Source organism: Spermophilus citellus (assembly GCF_964194105.1).
Source record: "Spermophilus citellus genome assembly, chromosome: 6".
In the NCBI taxonomy this organism is placed as follows: domain Eukaryota; kingdom Metazoa; phylum Chordata; class Mammalia; order Rodentia; family Sciuridae; genus Spermophilus; species Spermophilus citellus.
Genome location: NC_138187.1, coordinates 97,873,860 through 97,891,523, shown reverse-complemented (window position 1 = coordinate 97,891,523; position 17,664 = coordinate 97,873,860). Strand labels below are relative to the sequence as shown.

The 17,664-nt window shown below is 47.4% G+C and overlaps 1 protein-coding gene across 2 annotated transcripts in view; it reads left to right on the top strand.

The window, feature by feature from the left end:
* Nucleotides 1-16,768, top strand: part of EDARADD (EDAR associated via death domain) — a 52,724-nt gene extending 35,956 nt beyond the window's left edge. Inside the window, exons 3-4 of one of the 2 annotated variants that reach the window (XM_081299907.1) lie at nucleotides 3,892-3,937; nucleotides 14,076-16,768. In XM_081299907.1, coding sequence (XP_081156033.1) covers nucleotides 3,892-3,937; nucleotides 14,076-14,458 — 429 coding nt within the window. In that variant the 3' untranslated portion in view covers nucleotides 14,459-16,768. The remainder of the gene's footprint in view (nucleotides 1-3,891; nucleotides 3,938-14,075) is intronic. The other variant, XM_081299906.1, reaches the window with a different exon arrangement.
* The last annotated feature ends 896 nt before the right edge of the window (nucleotides 16,769-17,664 follow it).

The following is a 17,664-nucleotide window of genomic DNA, read 5'->3' as shown; positions in this document are numbered from 1 at the left end:
ATACATGAGAGAGGGAAGATCACATGGCAAGACAGGAAACCAGAGAGCTGGAGGGCTCTTTCATAACAACCCCCTCAAGAGATTGTAACCAGGGTCTCAGAGAATGAATTAATCCCTCTGAGCAGGGTCCTCGTACCCTAACGACTTTCACTGGTCCCATTACCTCTCAACACTGCCACACTGGGGACCCAAGCTTCTAGCACATGAATCCTTGGGGACAAACCATATTCGATCGATGCCAATGCCTATTCGGTTTAAATTAATTTATACACATTTAAAATCACAGATTTGGGGCTGGGGATGTGGCTCAAGCGGTAGCGCGCTCGCCTGGCATGCGTGCGGCCTGGGTTCAATCCTCAGCACCACATACAAACAAAGATGTTGTGTCCGCCAATAACTAAAAAGAAATAAATATTTTAAAAAAGAAAAAATAAATAAAATCACAGATTCCTGTAATTTGCAAATGCAGCTCTCCCCTCTTCTTTCCCATGTGTAAATGCCACTCACAGAGTCCCTCTGACATCCTGGACAGTGTTTGAGCATCTCACCAGGCCATGTGGCCCTGCAGAGCACCCCGCCTTCCCTTTAGATAACTTAGTAGCTTAGGACCTCGCTCAGTTACTGAGGCTGGCCTTGAACCTGAGATCCTCCTGTCTCAGCCTTCAGATCCATTCAGAGCAAGCCTGGGAGAGCTGAGGATCAGCCAGTGGCCCTCACTGGAAGACAGAACTAACCAGCAGGTGTGTGGACAGGAATACAATGGGACCATAGGAGACTTGTGGAGATGAGGCCCTGGGGCAGGGTGACAGGATGGGAGGGGCAGAGAGAGCACCATGCTGAACTGCAGCCCGTGCCCTGGCCTGGACAGTGCCAACAGCATCTGCTGGTGACCTTGGCCCTCCCTCCCTCCACAGATACAGGGTGTTAACTGGCTCAGACCTGTGCTATCCCCAAAGCACAGTCAGCATGAGGTACTTGCTGTGCTTGGGGGACACCCAGGGCACAAACCCAGACTGGGGGTGGGAGAAGGCACCTGAGGAAGTGCCATCTAAACCGAGGCCTGGGCAGGCTAAAGGGCTGGGTGGCTGTGGGCAGCTCTCCTAGCCTTCCTGATCCTCTGGGGAGCTGCCTTCCCTCTGCCCTCTGCTGGTACTGCTCTCTAGCGCACTGGGCACCACTCCCTGCCTCCAAGTCTTGTCTGCTCCTGACCTTCAGAGCCTGGTACCTTCCTGCACTGGGTGCTAGCACCTTCTGCTTCTTGTCCCTTCTCTAACCTTTCTCCTCTTGCTCCTCATTTCTGCCTCTGCCACCCAAACGTAGGCTTTTCAGTGCCCTCGGCTCATGCCCACCCACTTCCAGTCTTTTCTCCCACGACTACCTCAACACCTTATTTCCATCTTCTGTCTGGGGGCTTCTCCCAGAAACCCCACCAGCATCTCAGACGAGAGGGAGCCTGACTTCCTGCGTTGTCAACGACCTCTCCAAATCCTGTTCCTCTTTTTACCTCCTTGGCCCTGCCCTCAGTGACTGTCTCTGTGGCAGCTCTTGCTTTATCCGCAGCCCTCCCAGGTGAGGGCATCCATCCAAGCCTCATCTGTGCTTCCCCTCCCCTCCCCTGGCCTGTCCCTACGCCCCTGAGTCCTGCAGCCAGGTGGGCATTTCCTGCACTAATCCTAGACAGCTCTGAGGACACCCTGCCTCTGAGGAGAGCTTCCGTGACTCTCTGTGTCTGTGAAATGAAGTCCAGCCCCTGGAAGGGCTGCAGTCCACTTCCTGTCCCCTCACTCTTTCCCCCTCCTTGCCCTTGCTTGACCCACCGCGCCCCAGAGGTGCCCGTGTTTTCCATGGCCTCTCCGGCTCCCACCAGCCTCTGGTGTGCCCACCTCCAGGCCCCATCTCAGACACCTCTGCGCCCCAGAGACAGCCTCTGATACTTCAGCTGGCAGAAACCTCTTCCCTCTGGTGGCGCCTGTGCCTCCCTTGAGGGCAGGGCCCAGGTCCTTACTTTGGAGTACGGTTCCAACATGGGATTTGAACATCTCATGCTCCGTGACTGATGTGGGTTCACGTGAGCATTGAGAGCAGTGCTCGTGATTAACACGGGGTAGAGAATGAGGCACTGCTGTGGTTTTGGCCAAGATCCAGCTATCACTCTTGACAATTAACCTGTGAAGTGGCACAACCTAATAATCAGAGCCAAGAACAGGGTCCAGACGTCGATCTAAATCCTGTCCTCATCACCCTTCACAGCCCTCCTGGGCCATGTTCCTTGTTTACATCACAGGGATGGTGGTGGCCAAACACTGACTTCAGAAAAGTTCTCTCTGGATTACGAAAAATCAAGGCAAACATGCATTGTAATGTAGCTCTCACTTCTGGAAAACATGTGTTTTAGCAGGGACCTCATACCATTTAATCTGTCAAGTTCTAACATCTGTGTGTCTGCACGTGACCTGAAGTTCCCATTCCCACAGCCCAGGTTCCAGGGCAAGAGGCAGAGCTGCCAGTGCTGAAGAGAGCGTGAGCAGACCTGCCCGGCCTGCTGGAGCGCACACAGGAGAGCCAGGTCCCCGGGAACAAGCCCTGGCGTTGGGGCCTCCTGAGGTTGTGAATGTACACAATTGTTCAAAGAGACACTTCTGTTCCTGCAAAGGACTCCTGTGCTGCTTCCTCTCTCTCTATTTCTCTCTCACACACACATACCTCCCTGAGTGAAGGAAATGTGAGAACAAAGTACAACCTCAAGTGAATTTTTTTAAAATAATTTTTATGAATTGTGATAAGCATTGCTTTTGTTGTTGTTTCCACTGTGACAGTGAGTGCCAGGAAGAGGACTCACACCAGAGTGAGAACTGTGTAGACTCCCTGGGGGAAATTCTCAGCTAGTAAGACATGGAAATGCTTGGGGGGGAGGGGATTAGACAAATGTGACCACACTGCGGAGCAAGCAGGAGGTGGGGGGGGGAGGGCTTGGTGGGAGGCAGAGATGAAAAGAAAGAGTTCATGACACCATGGAGTTAGCACTTCCTTAAGAGCAAAGTTCTCAGAGACCTGAGGATTAGAGGCCCCATCAGGCTGTGCCAATACAGCAGCCCTGATCACAGGATGGGTGGAGGCCAGGTGGGGGGTGAGCAGCTGAAGCTGTAGAAGACGGCTGTGGAGGCCACTCCACTGCTGCCTCTGTGTAGCATGGATGGGGCCATACTGGCTGCCAGGGAGGCTTCAGGTGCATGAAGGTGCAGTCACAGAAAAGGAGGTGTGCTGGGATGGGCCTCGCCTTGGAAGACACACGCCACTCCAGGAAGATCCCAGCAGGTCCCTCCTGCCGGGTGCACATGGCATGGCCTTGGTTGTAAGCAGGAACCCCAGTTGGATGGGCAAAAGTGCTGTCACCCCTCCCAGGACCTAGACACTGCTTTTTCCCAGTTCATTTCAGCTGCTTTGCAATAGATACCTTACAAAATCGATATAATAGATAAAATAACTGTAATCTAGGCAAAACCCAGCCCATCACAAAGCAGAAAGAGAAATAAGCCATAATATGAAGTAAAAATTAAAAGGTAGCACATCATTACGCGCATCATCATTTGTTTTAAACAGGACCTTAATGCATCTAATGAACACTTACACAGCTTTACTCCGGCAGATCTGTTCTGGGCACTGGGACTCAGCCAGGGAGCAAATAAACAAAAGCTGCTCCCTTGAGAAGGTTAGATTTCAGAGAGAGCCGCACAGCTCAGCTCTCCACACCCCTACATCCCATTGAAGTGCCCTTCTAAACATTCGTCCCATTCACAAGTCTTGGTAGAAATTCAACTGAAGAAGAAAGTTGACGATAGCGCCGTTCACATGTGCTCGTGATTTTAATGACAGTCACTTTTTGGTTTTTAGGGAGAAGAAAATGGCCTTCCGGACAGCACTGGAGAACCCCTTTCAGGTACATGATCCACCATAAAGCCACCGGGGCTGCAGCAACAGCTAGCATGGCTCAGTTGAGAATGTGTCTGTCATGAACTGTTGTGTGTGTGGCTTGATAACTTTAACCATCACAACATTTTGAGAGCAGTAATGGGCACATGAGTAACCAAGGGCAGGGCTTGTTGGCCCTGCTCTGTCCTCACTGTCCTCTGGACAACTGCACACAGGTACAGTACAGGACGGCCTGGTTCCTCTGGGCCAAGCAGCTCTGTTGAGCCCAGTACCAGTGCAACCATCTGGAATCTCCGTCTCCTCCAAGGGAATTTTCCGGCCTCTGAGTGTTCAGAGGCTTGCTTCTTGAAGGCCACATCATGGACACGCTGTGAATGTTGCTGGTGAATTCTTGGTTCAACACCTTGTTAGTGGCAGAATGACCCATCTTCTCGGCCTCCCTTCTTTGCAGGAACCCTTCTGCAGGGCCCAGGTTGGAAAGGAAAAGGGCAAGGGTTTGGGGAGAGGGAAAGCCCGTCATAGACTTTTAAAATCTGCACTGCAGAGCAGAGCGACTCTCCATGCCATGGCAAACTGCAGGGAAAGGCATCCTAACGAAACCTCTCAAGTCTTCAAGAAGTGTTTTCTGCAAGCTAACCCTCCTTTGCTTTGGAAGGGGACAGCAGGTTCTGAATTGGGCAGGCTTAGGACTGGGCTGCTGTCAGCATTCCTGCAGACCCACCCTCTCCCACCCATGAGATGTCAGCATGGGAGGGACCCACTGGGCTACAGCCACCTCCATTCCCTCTCCTCCCCCAGCAGTAGCAGCCAAACAAGCATTACAGCATTAAGTCACGAGTTGTCCCCGTTCCTTCTCCTTTTCTGCTTTTGTGTCTCTAGCCTAAGACACTTTAAAGATTGTCCCCCCTTTTCTTTCTGTGCTAGGGATTGGACCCTGGGCCTCAGGTACACTAGGCAAATGCACTACCACTGAGCCCATCAATCCCCAGGACATATTATTCTTTTCTAATTAAAATATATATATTTAAACTTTTAAAGGACTAACATCCTCCACACCGACATGTTAGCTAAAATAAAAATGAATAAGCAAATTTGTTTAGGAATAGCTATCAAGTTCTTTTATGGGTCAGGGTCATTCTTAATTAATATATAAACTTTAATCAAGCTGTGGTCATCTCAGAATGAAACAGGAGCCTTTCAGGGAGGCTGAACTTCTCACCACAATGAGTAACACAATGGTGTGTGGTGGGCTTGCCTGTGCTGCTCTTGGGAGCAGGAACTGTGTGATTCAAGTTGAGGTCTCAGCCCCTCCCATGGTGTCTGGCCTGCTTGTTTTCTTGTTAATCTTGTTTTCCAAAAACAAATAAGTGAGAAATGTGGATTTAGTGGCTTTGTTCTTCATGCAAACTGGCAAAAACAGATCTGCAAATTTTGTATTTGAATGAGGGTTGTGCCTTAAGAGAGATTTATTTTATTCTGTGGTACGTATAAGCACTAATTGGGCACCTTCCAGGTACCAGGCACTAATGTGAATGACAGCCCTGCACATAAGGCCCTGTTATTTTCTTATTATACATAAGTGGTTGGGAGCATCACCGGATCACCCAGGAGTAAATGGGATTCAAGGTCTGGGCAGCAGGCTGCCTCTGGGGCCTGCAAAATGCATCCCTGTGTAGTGCAGCCATTGAGTGCTGAGCATCCTGCGAGAGGGTGAGGTTGAGACTTCTGCTCTCTCACAGTCTTCAGCTGGAACAGAGCCTAAGTCTACCCCAACCCCCAGAAGTCAGTATCTGAGTCACTTTTCACAAAAGCTTGCTACTTTCCATGGACAAGGCCCCTGGCATTAACCCAGGTCTGGTTTTTGTTTAATTCTTGCTCTTTGAAGCCCTGTGCAGTCTACAGGGATTAAAATAAGGGACATGGGCAGGGTGGAGGGCACTTGGGTGAACAAGGGACTAGACAGGAGTGACGAATGATAGCAACAGATGGTCATCAAGGAAAGAGAGAAGATGCAGCATAGAACCAGATACCACTGGAAAAGCAAGTGAAGACAGAAGCCAGCACCCAGCGGGCCCCCAAGTAAGGCATTGCTACCGATGCCCTGGCTAAAGCAGCAGCAGTGACCATTCAGCTGACCCTGCTAATGGAGGCCCGAGAGTTTTACAATGCTATCACACAAATATGCTAAAGGAAAACATCTGGGCATGAAAGCAGTAAGCCTTCATTATATAATATGCAAAATGGTCCCCAAATTGGAAGACTTCATTTCCCCAGTGTGCCCAGTAAACTGAAGCATCATTCCTGGGTTTAAAATATGAAGCAACAATTGACAAAAACCCTGGTTGTTCATGCCCTTTGAGGAGCAGTGATAGGACACATGCCCTGAAGCTTTGGTACTCATTGCCGGTTTTTCAAGGATGACTTTCTGGTGATCTCAATTAATTTGGCACTTGCCACCCTAAAACTAACCTCCCCATAGAACTGAATTCAGAGTAGGATGGTGATTTTTTTTCAAATTAGGTCCGTGAAGTGACACTTGTATATTTGCTGTGTCTCATCTCTTCAGAATCACAATTCAAATTCATGTAAAAATCTACACTAAATTTTAACTCAGGTCCTTTAATATAGAAGAGCTTATTTTTTTTCACACAGCTTGAAGACAGAATTGAGGCCCAGTGTGATTTATTTGCTAGTATCCACCCAATTTGTCCATGAGACCCTCCCATGTTGCCACCAACTTGATGTCTCCTTAAGGAGAGAAGAATGAAATCATGTTAATCTCTCCTTTGGTGCAGAGATCAAACACCCACCAAAAGCCCTTGGGTCCATTTCTTGGTAGATAAAAATAATTATTCATCAGTTCCAGCTCATACCATAAAACTAACCTAACAAATACTGTGGTGTGTGCTTGCCCCAATCCAATGATCATCAAAGCCAGAACTGGCATTTTAATAGTAACCACATGTGAAACCACATGCAAAAAAAGGCATGACTTTTCATCCTTACTAAGCATCATGACAGAAGTGGGAGACTACTTGGACACCTCTTGGTATTTCACACTCCAACACTGATAATTTATAGACACCTAGGATAGGGTTATTTTATTTCAGAACCACAATATATAAAGTGGCAAATATAAAATTTTTACTGTTTGTTGAGCCAACTCAATGACTAGTTGTCCTTGGGAGCATCATTACGATGCAGCCAGGAGCTAACGGGGTCCTGGAGAATGGGAGGGAAACGCCAACGCAGTAAGAGCTCCCGAGACGCCAGGGTGTGCGAGATAAAAGGGCACCTCCCCTGCAGGGAAACCATTAAGTCCACTGTGATCCACTGCCAACATCCTGACTAGAGCTACTTCTAGGCTCAACGAATTATGACCTTTGTGAATTTTGAACCTTGTTCCAATCCAGTTAAATGTTAATTGACTGGCATTTACAGCCTGCCAGCCCCAAAGGTAAAGAGTTCCACTACTGGACACTAACTGTTTCTTACTATTCTAAATAACCTTGACCTCCCTGTGGATGAACATGCTTGGCTCTTAAACTCTTCTTCAAAGTATGAGGTATGAGAAAGGGTGAAGGGGAGGGGAGGGGAGGGGAGGGGATGCTCCCAGGGAAGGCTGTCCCTGTTATCTGTCACTGAGTGCAGAACCTGAGGTATCAGTGTCCCCCCTCCGCTCCCTCCCCCACCCCGCCCTCCTTCCCAAGGGACACTATGTTGTTCAGGTTTCTCCCTCCCCCAGGGGCCACTCTCAGGACATCGTGCATGGTAGGCAGAGCTCCATCCCTGAGCTCCATCCCCAACCTGTTCAGACCGGTCTTGAACCCCTGGATCAAGTGGTCCTCCTTTCTCAGCCCCCCAAGTAGCTGGGACCACTGGTGCACACCCCTCACCCTGCATGTCTCCAAGGACTTTTAATCTCCTCCAGGCATGGGATCTCTCAAAGAGAAGTGGCTATAATCCCAGGGTCGAATTCTGGCAGGCCCTCCTGATCAAGCACGTAATTTGGAGGATCTTTGAGACAAGGGTTTTCAACCCTGGCGGCACTTTAGAAGCTCCCATGCCTGCACCCCAGACTAATTAACTGAGGATCTTGGCAGGTGGGGGCAGACATCAGGATTTTGTAAATTTCCCCCAGGGGGTTGAGGGGGTTGGTGGGTTTCATCCCCCAACCAGAGTTGAGAACTAACTGCTTTTCAAAAGCTGTGGGTTATTATCCCTCACCCATGGCTCTCTGGCTCTCTTGCCATGTGCTGGGCCAGGGCTTTAATGGATTATCTCCTTTAATCCCACAACCAGTGCATGAGAAGGTGTTATTCTCCCTGGTCAGAGAGTGAGATGCAGGTTCAGCATGCTCAGGACCGTCCAAGTTGTGCGCCTATGTGTGCCTGTGCCCAGGAGGCTCGTGCAGGTAATCTGCAGGTACACAGTGGTTCCCTTCTCTTCCGTGTGTATGCTAAGTTAACACTAAAATAAATAGGTGTCTGTCGGTTTGAAAATTTCTAAATAGTGCTTCATGACTGCACAAAGTTTCTGATTGGATTTTTTCTTTATGTCACACTTTAAATTCATTTAATTATGTCACTCTTTTTAATATTTATTTTTCAGTATTTGGCGGACACAGCATCTTTGTCTGTATGTGGTGCTGAGGATCGAACCCGGGCCACACGCATGCCAGGCAAGCGCGCTACCACTTGAGCCACATCCCCAGCCCATTATGTCACATTTTTTATTCAATAGCTATTTATTGAGCATCTGCTGTGTGCCCAGCAAGCAACAGGGACATTAGAAATCAAAGTCCTTTTCCTCTTGGAGCTCATGTTCTAGCTGAGACAGATAGTAAACATGGAACCAGTGGTAATGTCAGATGGTGGTAGGGGCCCCACCGAAGGTGAACAAGGTAACAGGGTTGTGCCTGGCAGTGAGTGCTGCTACTATGCCAAACAGTGCAATGGAGCCGCCATGTGAGATGAGAGGGAGAAGGACCATGCAAAAGGAACTTGCAGTACAAAGGCCCTGAAGCAGGACCAGGCTTCCTGCTCTGGGACAGGAGTGGGCGAAGAGCAGTAGAAGAGAGAGCTGAGGGACGCTGTGAGGACTCCTTCTGCTGTCTACTTAAGAAATGAAAACTTAGGGGCTGAGATTGTGGCTCAGTGGTAGAGCGCTTACCTAACATGTGTGAGGCACTGGTTTGATCCTTAGCACCACATAAAAATAAATAAATGAAGGTATTATGTCCAAGTACAAGTAAAAAAGAAATTTTTAATTAAAACTTAGCATCATTAAATGACAAAAATGTTTTCTCATTATTGATCTCACCATTGATCTTGTGAGCTACAGGAATCACTCTATCTCCATTTCATAGAGGACAAATCTAAAACCTACTGCCGCATGCTCCGAGAAGCCAAGCCTCTGAGCAGTTAGATTGCAGGAATTTGAGGACCCCCACCCTTCAGAGACCCAGGCTCCAGGATTGTTCAGGACGAGTTCTCTGCACAGAGCTGGTGCACAGCAGGCCCTGGTAAAGGGTGGTTACCTCAGTGGTGGGGACCTGGCCCTTCCTGCCCTGATAGTCTTCCTTAGCATGAGCCAACCAGCTGAGAGACAGTGGGTCTCCAGGGTTTTGGCTTTTCACATAAGCACTTGTCACTAGTTAACAGTGTAACTCACCTTTGCTTTATGTCAGTGAAAACAGTTGTCAGGTGTCCACATGTGGCAAATGAGGACCCTAATGTTTAGAGAGTCTGTGTTTATTTTTTAATGTGGGGCTGAGGATTGAACCCAGTGCCTCACACCCTACCACTGAGCCCCAACCCCAGTTCCTAGATAATCTAAATGAGCTTTTATAGAAAACTTAAAAATTTCAACAACCTTCTCTTCTCCAAATCTAGAAGTGACCCATCTTTTTATATTTTAAGATGCATTCTATACTGTTTTCCCCCAGTCCTTATTAACTGTCAGTAGATACCAGCTGTATGCCCGTTCCTTTCCCTCATTAGTTTCTAAAATTCATATAGCACAATCTACCTTATCCCCCACGGAGAAACACAGTTCTCATTCATTCATATATTCATTTAGTAAATGAATTTTGAAAATTCGAGGAAGGGCCCATTTCTCATCATTCAGTGACCATCATTTACCACTCAGTGCTTATCATTGGAGAGGCATCAAGTGATCATTTAATCTTCCCCATTTCTGATAAAGATTTCTTTGATCCTGAATCTTTCTCTTTCTTCCCAAAGACCTCACCCCATTTGCCCTTTTACCTATAATAGTACATGCTATTAAAGTATAGCAGGACAAAGTGTATTTGAAAAAATACTTGTTTCCCTATTTAAGTCATCCAGAGAGCTAACTCCAGTTTGTGATTTTAAAGGACAGCATTAAATTCCCTCACATTGGCCAACTCAGTAAATACTCTGGCACCTGTGTTATTGAAAGCACAGAAACAAAACATGAGTAGATCTTTTAGCCTATGATACTGGGGAGATATTTAGAACTGGAGCCTGGTGCTAAAGGTGAGCAAAACGAACCTTAACTGTGCTTGGATTGGGATGTAAACTGGCCCAGCCTTTGCCTCTGGAGAGGGTCCTGAGCAGGTCCATCTGTAGCCTTCGGAGACCCATACTTCTGACCCCATGATCCTATTGCTGGTGAGATGATTGAAGCTGTGGTCAAATGTGCACATGGAAGGTCGGCATTGCACTACTGCTCAGGGTTGTGAAAATCTGGAAAAACCCGAGTGTTCCATAGTTTCTCAAAGTCCATAATAATACTATATTTTCCGATTTTTTCTACATTGTGATTATATTAGCTTTAATTTTTTAAAATTAAGCTTTAAAAAACAAAACATAGGGAACCGAGTGGTTTGGTTTGGACAGCCACAGGGATGAAATGGGAAGAGTAGTGCGGAGTGGAAGGCAGGGGCTTGGCAGTGGAGGATGTGATGGAAAGTCTGCCAGGACTCCGAGGACCTGGAGGTGTGCACAGAGCAGTCAAGCATTTGGGTGCTTGGGGGCAGATTTTAAGTACTGGTTTGGTGCATTGAGTTGTCATCCCCTGGAGGAGCTCTCAATGTTCAGCTCTGGAGCCGGGAGATTTCACGCGTTTGTTCCCCTCTGTGGTAAAAACAGTGATTAGGCATGTGCTGTATGCCAAGGGCTGCCTGCATGAGTCCCATGGATGCAAAAGGAAGGGCCTGAGGTCTGGTGGGAGAGTCTTGTAAGCAGCTGCTGGAGTGGAGATCACCAAATGGAGAGGGTGTGGAAGGGGAAGGCTGCGGGACAGGAATGGGACTTGAGAACCTCTTTGAAGCTCCTCAGGGTCCACAGAAACCAGCGGGGGTCTTGGCACATCAAGGAGAAGGAGAACACGGCTAGGACATGACAGGGCTTGACCATCTTTTAGAAGAGACCCACAGAAGAGAATGAGCCCTGCCGTGTGACATACTGCATCCACAGGGGCAGAGGAGTCTCAGGCCTGGCTCCAGAGCTGGCCTTCCCAGACCAGGCAGCATGGAGGCAGTAGCAGCAGGAGGCCCAGGGCATCTGCAGAGTCAATCACAGATCCAGATTTTTCTACCTGATCAGAACTGGTCTCTGGCCAGAAAGTGGGATGCAGGGAACTGGGTCCAGTCTTCACAAGGTTTGGCAGGAGCTAGGCTGGGTCAGATGGACTCAAAGCCAAAGAAGAGGACCATTAAGAACATGAGGCAGCCAGGAGGCCACAAGTTTTGCATATTTATTCTAACAGTTCAACAGTGAATAAAAGAAGAAAAAGATAAAGTGGCTTTAGAACATTATGAGACCAGAGGATGGTAGCTTGAGGTTCTTATTTTTTAGGGCAGAGGATTCCTGTACATATTTGTAGATGAAGGAGAGAGAACATGGCTAAAGATGAGGAGAAAGAAAGAATACTAGATGAAATGCGTCCTAGCCAAGGGGGGAAGTGTAGGCTCAGAGTTATGGCCACAGTGTGGCCAAGAGAGGGGATGCTCTACTGAGGAGTCCTCTCTATGTTGACACGTCCTTTAATCGTTACAGAAGCACAGAGTGTGCCAGAGAAAGTTTGAAACACAGAAACATCCTGTCAAGTTGAGGCAATGGCTATTATTTCTGCACATCTCCTTCCATAGTGATATCACCTTGTCTCTACCCTTTGTGCTGATCCTGGAGTACATGTTTTTTAGGTCTTACATTTCTTGCTTAACATGACAAGCACTTTCTAGGTTGCTGTGTAGTTTTCATGATTATTGAGGTCATACTCCATCAAGGAGTGCAGTCATGTATCACTAGTCCCCTAGTCTTATGCATTTAAGTTGTTTTTAAAAATTGAGCTGCCTATGATCACAGTGACAGGGGAGGCTGAGGCAGGAGGATCACAAGTTCAAAGCCAGCCTCAGCAATTTAGCAAGGCCCTATGCAACTTAGTGAGACCCTGTCTCAAAATAAAAAATAAAAAAGGCTGGGGATGTTGCTCAGTGGTTAAGCACTTCTGGGTTCAAGCCCTAGTTACACACACACACCCCCCAAAAAAAGAGAAAAAAACTTGATAATATGACTAACAGTGTCATGGAAATGTTCATATATGTACATATCTTTGGCAGTCTCCTTGAGCTGGACTCCCAGAGGTCACATCCCTTGGTCAAAGAATATGAGTATAATTGTCATGGCTCTTGTTTTTTAGCTTTTGAATTTGTACTTTGAATTTGTACAGAATTGCTGGCTTTCAACTTAATGACCAAAGAGATGCTGACTTCTTCGCTTTCCTAAATTGGGAAGGTCTCTGCCCAGTGTGATAGCATATGCAGTTCATGTTAGGGTTTGGGCCTGGAATGTTCCCCAGAGTCTCATGTTGAAATGCAGCAGTGTTCAGAGGTGGGGCTTTAGGAAGTGGTTGGATCATGAGGGCTCTGACCTCATCAGTGGATTTGATCCTTTGATGACTGAATGGACTACTGGGAGGTAGAACCTTCTTGGAGGAAGTAGGTCACTGGAAGGGGTTGTCTTTTCTCTTGCTCTTTCTTCTTTGCTTCCCAGCTTCTACAAATCAAGCAGCTTTCCTCCACCAACTCTTCTGCCATGATGTTCTGCCTCATCTCAGGCCCAGAGCAGTGGAGCCATCAGACCTGGGTTGAAACCTCTGAGTCATGAGCCAAAGTAACTCTTCCCTCCTCTAAGTTGTTCTTACCAGATATGTTGGTCATAGCAACAAAAAGCTGAGTAACACAAGGACATCATTACTTCCCCAGAATCTTCCCAGCCAGTTATCTCTAAATAGCCCTGAAAACCCAAATCCAAAGGACTCATGAGTCAGTGTGATAGAATTTAAGCTGCTTGGTGTGCCATGTTGTGTAGACACTGCTTAGTACTTTATCACAGATGACTTGGCAGCCGACTTCTTACCCACTGACTTACTCCCACTCACCAGCCTGGTGATGAGACGAGGTGGAGGACTGGATGTGAGAAGCTGCCCTCCCTCCCTCTGCTGGGGGCGTGCTCTCGTGGGGAGGCCCAGCTCTCCTCTGCCTGTTCAACTCACTGCACATGCCCCAGGCAGTTGGCTCCCCTTCAAAGGGAGCGCCTTGGTGAAGAAAAGATAGATAAAGGAAGGGATGATAAGGTGGCCATAAATTTGAAGTCTGTCTCTGGCACTCTCAGTTACCCTTGTTTTCAAATATGCATATGCAGTGGATATTCCAGTTTTCATTTTTTAAAGAACTGTTCAATCCATCACACCCTGACACTCTGTGTTTCTGTTAAGAAGCTTTGAGGGCAAGGGTGGAGGTGCTCACAGTGTGGGCGGGTTCCAGTGAGGACTGGACTAGTGCTCTGCCCTTGAGGGCCCCTACTCCTCCTCCTTGGGAGCCCTCGTTCTGACCGGTGGTCCTACAGTTGGGCGCTGGGTCAGAAAGGGAGACTGACTTTATAAAATCTTACAACTGCTTCCAGTAAAACAATCTGTCTTTGGCTGTGATGAAGAACACTGTTGTGTAAACACTGAGAAACAAATGTTCTGAACTATTTCTAAGAAAAAGCTGTGTGCTCTGATTGATGCTTTCAACAGGTCCGCAGAAAATGAAGGAAAAAAAAGAAACGAATGCGTAGGTCAGGCCTCCCGGGTAACTCTGTTTCTTCCTGCAGGTGTTACTAAGGACCAGTCCTGTAGGGAAGACTGCACTTGCTCCTCCTGCTCACTCCGGGCCCCCACCATCAGTGACTTGCTCAATGATCAGGACTTGCTAGATGTGATCAGGATAAAGCTGGATCCCTGTCACCCAACGGTGAAGAACTGGAGGAATTTTGCAAGCAAATGGGGCATGTCCTATGATGAACTGTGCTTCCTGGAGCAGAGGCCCCAGAGCCCCACCCTGGAGTTCCTGTTCCGCAACAGCCAGAGGACAGTGAGCCAGCTGATGGAGCTGTGCAGGCTCTATCACAGGGCTGACGTGGAGAAGGTGCTGCGCAGGTGGGTGGATGAGGAATGGCCCCGGCGTGGGCGTGCAGACCACCCTGCACACTTCTAGTGCTCCTCTGCATGCTGGGACATCCGCGGGTCACGAAGAATGTGAGCCTGTTCTTTAAGAGCTTGGATAAGGACACGGAACAGTGGACACTGGTTTTCCCCCAAGCTGGTGGTTCTGTGGAGGGATAGGCTCTGTTTTGGTGGCAGATCTTTCTTTCTTTTTGCACATCTATTTTAATTTAATATTTGAATCTGGACTTGGGAAAGAATATTTTGTAGGCTCACATAGGGGTCAGAATGGGTTCATGACATGATGAAAATAAAATGTTCCTCTCTGTGAATACTGCTGAAGATTTCAGTCCCAGACCCAGCAGTGGGTCATCACGCCTGCTCACTTGGAGCTGAGGCACTGGAAGCTCAGAGGAAGAAGCAATGGGACGGTACTGCATCTGTCCACTCGTTACTGTTTGGGTTATAAAGTGCTTAGGTAATGAACAGATGCGGTAGCATGTGGTCCTATGCTACTGTCATTTTTATCCAAGCATTTTTATGATATGTGGACTATCGATAATGTCATTTGCTTTGGGTATTTTTAAAAGAAGCACACAAACTGATGATTACTGGGAGGGCAGAGTGAGAAATTCATGGGTTTGTAAGTACCACAGGAATGGTGTTTGAAAATGAATTGTACTCAAAATGCCCTTTTGTTACCTATGACCTTTAAAAAATTAATATTGACTTCTTCTTCTTTTATATAAGTCTGAATACTTCATCCCTGAGATGAAACTTAATTAATCAATAAATAAAAATCATTGGGCTCACTGGCGATGCTCCCCACTGAGCCCCGCCGACACCTCACAGGATAACCAAAAGGGGTACCCTGAGGCCTACCAGGAGGGAGGGCAGGCTGGAAACCCAACCTTAAACCAGAAGAAAATTTGGCTCAAAGGATAGTCAGTGACCTTATTTGATCATCTGGGGAAAGGGCAAATGTGGGGACAAAAAGGGTTGTAATGGGAGAGGTCAGATTTTCTAGATTTGGGAGGAAAGAGAGAACAAGGCAAAGACTTGGTTTGGTTGGCAGGCTCAAGGCAGTGCTGTTTGGTTTTTAGGAAGTTAAGTTCTCTGTTCAGTTTAGTCCCTGATAAAATAAATGAAAATGGTAAATAAGACTGATAAAGTACCACAGAAAGATTGGGATTAACTCAGCAGAAAGTTCTGAACCACTATTTATTTTCACTAATAATTATGGTGGTTTTTGTTAGGTTGCTAATATGCAGAGTCAGCTGCCCCCTAAATGTAAACTCTAAGTAGCAAAATCTACTAGAGACTGACTCATCCCTTCTGATTCAGTGCTGATTACACCATGCTCATTTCCCTGGTAAGATTTACAGATAAATGTCACTTATCACTAGATGTAGTTAATGTAACAGCCAGTAATAAAACAGATTTTAAAAAATAGATTCTCTGGTAAATTGGTGGTTGATGAGGTGCTTGTTAAATGGGTATTGTTAGCCAGGATCCTGGCTCTGTACAGAACTAGTTAGGGGGAGTTCTGGTCTTCCAGGAATCTGATTTGATGTATGAGTACGTTCTTGCTGAGCTACCTATGACAAGCTCTAACTTCGTAGCTCAGAATTGACTGTGGGAAAACATGTTATTCATTTTTGGCATTGGGGAAAAATGGAACTAAAGAGGTTGGGATTATTTCGCATTGTGTGGCACCAACTCTCCACATTCCAGTGGACGGTCATCTCTCCTTGTGTCCTGCCACATTAGATGTAAGGTGTAGCTCCCAGACCAGGAAATGCCCTGCCTGCACTGCCTGACGATGCCTCCAGGAAGCTCTTCCTCACCCCATCTCCCAGCACGGTCTGGCCACCACAGAGGCAGTGGTGAGGGGTGGCAGAGGAGGCCGGAAGGAGGAGCCTGCCCTGTTCCCTTTTCTCCTTCACTTCAGGGCCTCCCCCATGCAGACAGAACAGGAGGAGCAGATGAGACCTGCCCCTACCCAGCTACAATGTGCACAGGGCAGCGGGGTGGAAGGGTGACCAGGAAGGTTGGCCTTACTCAGAGACCCTTCCACCCGAGATGGACAAGGGCAGAGTGCAGCAGAGGGAGGGATGACACGGTGCCATCCACCCTGCCTCCTCCCTGCTGCTCCAGGCCTTCCTGGGCCTCACCCTGGTCCCTAGCTCCTCTGAGGCCCCAACCACTCAAAGCCACAGGGCCACACATGATGGTGTGGGACAGCAGCTAAAGAGGTGGGCTTCCCACCCCTCCCACAGGGCTTTGGCAACAAAAATAGTTAAAAACCAAGGTGTTCCTAATATCTCAGATGTAAAATCTGGAAATTTAGATGAAAGCTTCCTTAGAGACACCTGTGCTGCATGGTAATTAGGTTCTACCAAACTCAAGTTCTCTAGTCACAAAGTCCTGAAGGGCAAGTTCTCCATGGCTGGCTGGGGGAAACGGGTCCTGAGGACCACTGCTTCTACTGGACTTATTTCCAACATTCAGCCTTAAATCCAGTTCCCAATCTGATCTTAAACTGAATTTGCCATTTTACATCTCAAACACAGCTACTGTCTGTGGCTGAACTTGCCCTTCTTGTTCAAGCAAGACACAGCACTCACACCAACCAGACTTGATGATGCTCAATTCCGGAGCAGAAAACCTCCTATATCAGAAGTACAGCAGCCTCCCATCCCCACCTGGTGCCATTATGTACAGAGTCTTGGTAGCTAACAAACTCCACCCCTGGATCTATCACCACTTCACTGCCAGGGAGCTAGAAAGCTTTTAATGCCATCTTCTTTTTAAAAAATTCCTATTATAATTCCATGAGGAAGTGCCCAGATAGAAGGGATTTTTAAAATACAGGAATTAATATAAATTTGCTTCACCTATATCATTATTTACACATATGGACATCTGAATTGTTAACATTGACTTTGTGAGGATTTTTAATTATTAGCATCGTGGTGTCAGCAGAGAGAAATATAACCTAAGATTTTCTAAAAGTTCTTTCAGACTCTGAGAGAAGGCAGTGACTTTGATCTGTGTCACGTGGGGAAGTGCCAGACAGGAATTCTTAACTGAGGTGCAGGTACAAGCTGACCGTGCAGGAATCCCAGACAACTACACTTAGAGTTGGTTTATGAAAGCACATATTGTGATAGCATAACGCCCTGACACTGCACAGGGAGTGGAAAGGGAAGATTGCTTTATGACCAATAGAACAGTCGTTAAAGGCCCGTCCATTAA